Below are 6,674 nucleotides of genomic sequence, written 5' to 3'. Positions count from 1 at the left end.
CGAGCAAGTCATCTAAACAACAGTCTCAGTGTCAGAACCAAGAGATTTTCTCTGAATCCATCATCACAGACTCATGTAAGCATGACATGAGACCAAATTACTACACACTAGACATTTCAGAATGTGACATACCCTAAACCTACCATGCCCTAACTAATGGCTAGACTTGAGTGTCATCCAAATATCCAAATCCTGTGAAAAAGGTTAAAGGGTGCTAAGAAACCACTAATAACCAAGTAATCTACTTATAAAGTTGTTGTTTTTTTTTTTTTTTTAAACATGTCTGTCAGCCACAGGCATAGCCATTCCCATTATCCAGGTAAGAGTGGAGTACGTTGGCATGGCCAACAAAAAACTAAGAACATATACTTAAAAAGACAATGCAGGTTATGTAACATATAATTACAATAGTTTAACAAATATTAAGTTGTGTTTTTTCAATGCTAAAAAGAAAGGCCTTTAAATTTCCACTGTTTTAGAATGTTAAGTAGTTACTTTAAATGTGATTATTTCCTAAACCACACAAGAGTAAAATAGAGCATTTATTGATGGAATAACAAAAGTGCTTTTCTTAAATATTCTTCAAAATACATTTGTACAACTTACAATAATATATCCAAAATAACTGTATATACAAAACATTACCTAGTTCTTAATGTATGTGCTTTTTTTCCCCAAAAATTACAAAGTAACTTCTTTTTAATTTTTTTTCTTTTTTTCTTTTTCTTTTTTTTCTTTTTTTTTTTTTTTTTGGCAAAGTTCAACCTTAACAGAGCTGACAATTTTAAAGGTTGGTTTAAGAAAATATAACCTGAGGGAAACTGACACGCAAGAGCCAATGACAAGCGGACGATTTGGAGAATAGTTTTAGTTTGTTAAATTAAAAAAAAAAAAAAAAAATTAGTGATACTTTTCACATTACAAAAATAAACCAAAATGAAAAGGTCACTGTAAAATGATGGAAAGAATCTGTAGACTGTTTTAGTATTTCAAATAGTCAACAATGCATGTCAAAGAATGAATGCAAGATTACAACAGTCTTGTATTTACTTTGTATTTGGAGAAGACAGTGAAATAAGTGGCCACATTCTATTTTCCTTTAATTGCTATTAATATGGTTGATCTGATTGGCTCTCCGGTGAATTTCATCCAAGAAGTTCTCCAGCTGTTCTATTAGCATTCGCTTTTTAAACCTGTGTGAGCAAAATAAGAACATTCTCAATTACCTCTAATGGATAGCATGCATAACCTAGTACAGACAATTCAAAAAGAAAAGCTGGCTTTGGGAAAGATTAAAGTAGAATGAAAATGAAACCCAACACCTAAGATCTGTTGGGAACTGCCTAAATATGAGCCGAACAAGGGTAACACCAATGAACACATGCTAAAGTGGACAGAGAAAGCTCATGAGGTCTCAAACCACCAAAAAGGAAAAGAGAAAGAAAATACTAATATACACAAGGATTCTAAACATTATAGTAAAAGTTGGATCCCATCCAGTCCCTTCTGAGAACTAAGCGTTAAAAGAAGAATGGAAACAAGGAAGAAATGCAAGTGCCTACACAAAGAGGAAATGGAAACCAGTAGTAGCATTAAAAATCACAGTGTTCTACTGCAATCTGAGGACTAGGATACCAAGTGTAATAAGGTATCTATAACAGAGTATATATAGCACAAAATGTTTTTTCAGTATCAAATATAAATAGGCTAAAATTATATACACAAAATCATTACTATCACTGATGCTTTTCAGAATATCTCAAAAATATTGGATGTTCTGTTTTTTTTTTCCTTCTTTCTTGTAAAATGATACAAATAGGCACCAAATTCTACAACAAAGGTGCCAAAAAGGCAGGTGCAAGGAACTAACTAGATCCAAGATGCATCAATATGGGGGCACATTCCTAGCAGATTGAGGCTAGCCTGAGCTATGCAGCAAAACATTGTCTTAAAAATCATCTACACTAAAAATTCAAGGTACACTATGAACTGACAAAAGACAGAATAGTCTTTCTTTTCTGTTTTCTTTTTTTTCCAAGACAGGGTTTCTCTGTATTGCTTTGGAGCCTGGAGCCAATCCTGGAACTAGCTCTGTAGACCAGGCTGGCCTCGAACTCACAGAGATCCACTTGCCTCTGCCTCCCACATGTTGGGATTAAAGGCATGGGCCACCAATGCCCGGCCAGAATAGTTTTCATTAAAAACAGAATAATTTAAAATATTTCAACTTATATGAAAATGTATAGCCTTATCTTGATCATTCAAGTAGCCTAGACCCAAACCACTCAAAAAACAAACAAAAAAAATCCTGTCTAACTAAAGCAGTTGTTTCCAACCTTCCTAATGTTACAATATTACCTTTCAAGGTTATTTCTAATCACTTAAAATAATTATTAATATAGAAAAGGGGAAAATTAAAGATTTATATTCAACACCATCAAAAGCATGAGAAGAAAAAGCAAGAATTTTAAAAGAATATATAATAGTTTACAAGGGAAAAGGCTATAATTCCTCAAGGGTTTGTGTGTCTATTAATTGTGTGTCTATTAATACCTTTGAATTAAAAGGGGAAAAATTCACATTTCAATAATCAAATGCATGCATAAACTCAAGTGTATAACAAATGCCATTCAAACATCAAGCATGCAGACCATTCACTAATATTCAGTAACAAACAAGCTTCTTTACCTGGATGCTTCCTTAATGACATTCTGCAAAAATATTAGCCTTGTTTGTAAACTTCCTTGCACATGCTTCAGTAAAGTGAAGATTCTTTCATATTCTTAAAACAAAAAAGGAAAAACAATTAACTGGCTTTATCTGTATTCTCACAATGTTTCTCCTGCAGCTTCTTTGCGCTGACAAAAATATACTCAGACAAAAATATTCCACACAAAAATGTTACCGTTACCACAGACACAGTTGCCGCCCTACTTGTTAGATATGTACATCAAAGTATGTGTCACCAAAAATTAAACAACTTTCCAAGCACTTTTTTTTTTTTTTTTTTTTTTTTTTTTGCCAAAACTTCCCAATAAGACAGCAAGGCAGCTTAGAGATTAAAGAGCTCTGCAATCATCCAGAGAAACAGGCAAATAGCCTTTACACAAAACATCTTTACTGTTCAAATTCTAAACTCTTAACACAATGAAAGGAGAAAACCCCAAAAATAAAGTTACTGCTTCACTTTCAAGTTTTCATATATAACTCCATCCAAAATTCCACAAGTTCCTGAATACCCTTCCATTGTATTTCATTGCACCACCATAGTAGTGATGACCTGTTATACCCTGAATGGATGCCAATACTACTCACAGTTCTTGTACCCAGAGAATCTTCTTGCATTCATGTGACAGTCTTAATGACTTTGGTTTTGGACTAAAGCACACCCAGTTATTCACACATGGTAGTGGGCAGTAGAGAGGAACTTTACAAACACAAAAGTTTTGAAGGGGCTTGCAGAGAGGACGGTGTTGAGAACTGAACTTTGGGCTACACAGGTGCCCTACTTGTTAGATATATTGTCAGCCTAACACATTTAGTAGTTAGTAGTCACTCTACCTCTTTGAGTTATCTATTCTACTAAAATTTCAACTCCTAGTTGAAATAACACACCAAGACTCTGGGTCCCTGTCATGGCAGCTATATCTGTCTACTACACTGGAGTACCATGACCACCAAAATTATTCAGTGTTTTCCAGCTGAATAAGAACTTAAATCTTACAGAGTTCATATAGTAAGTACTTCTATCTTGATGTGTGTTTAGTGAATTTGACTTGTTTTTGTTTATTTGAACACATAACGAAATCAACATTTTATCTCTAATTCTACATACTTCTTCCTGGCTTTCGGATCTCTTTCATTATTTGTGCTTTTAGTTCTGTGTTGACCTCTTCATGGCTTCTGCAATGCACTGGTTTCTTTCCTTTGCTCAGTGAAGATGCTGGTATATTCTCTTCAGTGCTTTGTTCTTTATTTCTTGGCTCATCATGATTTTCTAAAAATCCACCAACAGTGAGATCATTATTTCCTAAATGTTCATGAACAAGGGCCTCTGTATGATTGGTTGATGGTTCAGGAAGATTGGCTGGAGATGTTAAAAATTCAGTATCCATAGCATTTGGTGTCATGCCTGATGAAAGCTGGTCTGCAACATGATTTTCAACCACATCATCTCCTGCCGAATCACTGGTGCCTTCTGAAATAAAACCAAAGACATACAGCCAAAAGTGAGACCTGGTATTAAAATACACAATAAGAATGTTCAAGTAACATAGTTACCACAAATAACTCATTTCTTAGACTAAGACATACCAACAATGTGATATGGTTCTTAGGCTTTGCCAAAGATAAAGTATATCAATATGGAGCATTCATAACACATACAGAATCCTGCAACTCTGTCCTTACAAAGAAATGTAAAACAAAGTCTATTTTAGTTTTCAATTTAATACCTTATTTTAGCAATTTTATTTAGCAAATTTTCACTACTTCAGAGAAAAATACATCACTAAAATTGTCATTGTCACCTTTTTACCTACCTACCTCATTTTAAGCCTACTTCTGTCATATAAACCTGTTATTCTTTAGAGAGAAAAGTAAACAATGAGTGGTGTTTCCAGCTCAACATTTTGCAGAAAGCACCAAATAGGGCACACATGATTTTCTAGCTAACCTTTCATTCCCAACCTTGCAATACTTTGGTGTCCACTTCAGCTCAATAGACTGGGAGACCCAAAAGTTTACTAGCTTGACAATAAAAACGAGATTCTTAGACATGATTCCTAAAGTCTGGACTGTTCACTAGCCTCCAGAGCACCAGCTGAACTCATCTGTTCTATAGCTCAATGTAAAGGCCTGTTTTCTATATGCTACATGCTTCCTTGAACAAATATTCCCACAAATGCACTGCTCTCCTCCTTCCATCATCTCCTTGGTCCTTTCTAAAATCTAATCACTGTTCTCCACAATTGCTCCTCAGCCTTTTGGCTAAAGTGGAGACTAAAAAAAACAATAATTTCTGCTTCACTGAAAATCCAGCTCTCCTATTTAAAAATAAAGACAACAACAACAACAACACTGTTTTCCTTTTCAAATCTAGAGTAGAAATTGCTTTTTCATGAGTGTAAAAGTGGGATATACCTTCACCTCCTAAATATAATTTCAAAATTCTTTTTTTAAGCTCTTGCACTTTTGAACGATACTGTCACTTATCTAATCCCTTCATCATTATCTTCATATTGAGTCCAGTGCACACGCTCTGGCACCTCATTCACTGTACATTCTCAAGCCCCTCCTGACATTCTAAGAGTCTCTTACAACTCAAAGTGGCATTAGCCCAGGCATAACCTCTCAAATGCTTCCTTTGTGCCCCAGCCTCCAAGTGCTCGATAACGAGTAGTTTAACAAGAAGCCCAGGTAAACATCATCCATGTTCCATTTGGTAAGTTCAGCAGCACCAATATCTATGCAGAGCAGCAGCATCTATCAAAAACCTTAACTCAAAAAACTTTCAGTCCCATGTATACCTTTTCCATCTAACACAAACTCAAAGATGGAGGTGCATCCCTTTGCAGTATTCCAGTTCCTTGTCCTTAATACAGCTGGACTTTTACTGCAGCAACTCCTACTTTCTTCTAAGAATCAGACTCTTGCTATATATTCACTTTCTTCTTTATGAGGCTTATCTCCATGATGAATCATTTTTATACTACAGTCCCAATGATCTAGTTCTAACACCTTGCACTATCTGTCAAGTACAACATCAAACTTTATGACAGGTTTACCCTGTCTGGTAGGTGCAGACCTTTAATTGGAGCGATGGCAACTGTTGGAGAAATGGGTGCCAGGTTTGCAGGGATGGCTCCTAGGATCTTCAGCACTGCTTAGCAAGCCCTCCACAACATATTCTCCCACTCCCACAGATATTATTCAGTTTCCCTTAGCCTCTTCTAAGCTCTAACTGTCCCAATCTCCCCTGTACCTCAGTACCTACTTTCTACTCATAGGAGAAAAGCAAAGTCCTAAAATCTTTTCTACACTCTTGTTCCTAATTAATTTATACTCAAACCCATTTTGTTCAACAAAAGCAGCATTCTTTCACCAACACTCTTGCCTTCTTGATAGAGATTATGGCCTCTTTCATCTTTATTTTGACCTTTCTCTATAATGTGTCCACCATGCCAGGATTTAAACACTCAAGCAAAACCACTATTTTCATCTCCTTGAACTGGACCATTGACCAGCCTTTCTGCCTTTAGAGCTAATTTTTCATACTCATTGTCTCTTTTTTTTCCTCTCACTTACCCTTCATCCTTTTTTCTGTTTTAACTTTCTATCCTTTACTCCACAAAAAAAAAAAAAAAAAAAAAAAAAAACCATTATTGGTAAAACAGAGACCAAAAGATGTTTCTAATTTTCTTGGTCTGTTTCAAAAAGCATTTGAACTGGCCAACACAATATCAAAGTAAACTCACACTCATTGCTTTTCCCAACTTGCCTATTGTGTCTCAAGACACAGTGTGGGGTTATAATCATCAGCATTTAATAACTAGCCCCTGTGGATGAATAATAGTTACATTATAACATCAACTATCCTATCAGCATGTACATCCTTCAGTTATTTTATACATTTTGTATTTGAAAAGTTTGATCTTATTTGATTCTGGGTCCAA

At 35.3% G+C, this 6,674-nt stretch overlaps 1 protein-coding gene across 2 annotated transcripts in view; it reads right to left on the bottom strand.

Annotated features, from left to right (window-relative positions):
- Positions 1-529: 529 nt before the first annotated feature.
- Positions 530-6,674, bottom strand: part of Ints6 (integrator complex subunit 6) — a 67,893-nt gene continuing 61,748 nt past the window's right edge. For both annotated transcript variants that reach the window (XM_051195551.1, XM_051195552.1), the window contains exons 16-18: positions 3,836-4,198; positions 2,689-2,782; positions 530-1,193 (exon numbers count right to left, since the gene is read on the bottom strand). In XM_051195551.1, the coding sequence (XP_051051508.1) occupies positions 1,100-1,193; positions 2,689-2,782; positions 3,836-4,198 (551 nt within the window). In that variant the 3' untranslated portion in view covers positions 530-1,099. The remainder of the gene's footprint in view (positions 1,194-2,688; positions 2,783-3,835; positions 4,199-6,674) is intronic.

This window comes from Phodopus roborovskii, unplaced genomic scaffold, assembly GCF_943737965.1.
Source record: "Phodopus roborovskii unplaced genomic scaffold, PHOROB, whole genome shotgun sequence".
NCBI lineage: Eukaryota > Metazoa > Chordata > Mammalia > Rodentia > Cricetidae > Phodopus > Phodopus roborovskii.
Note: the sequence above shows the minus strand (reverse complement) of the source record. Positions and strands in the feature narration are given on the sequence as shown.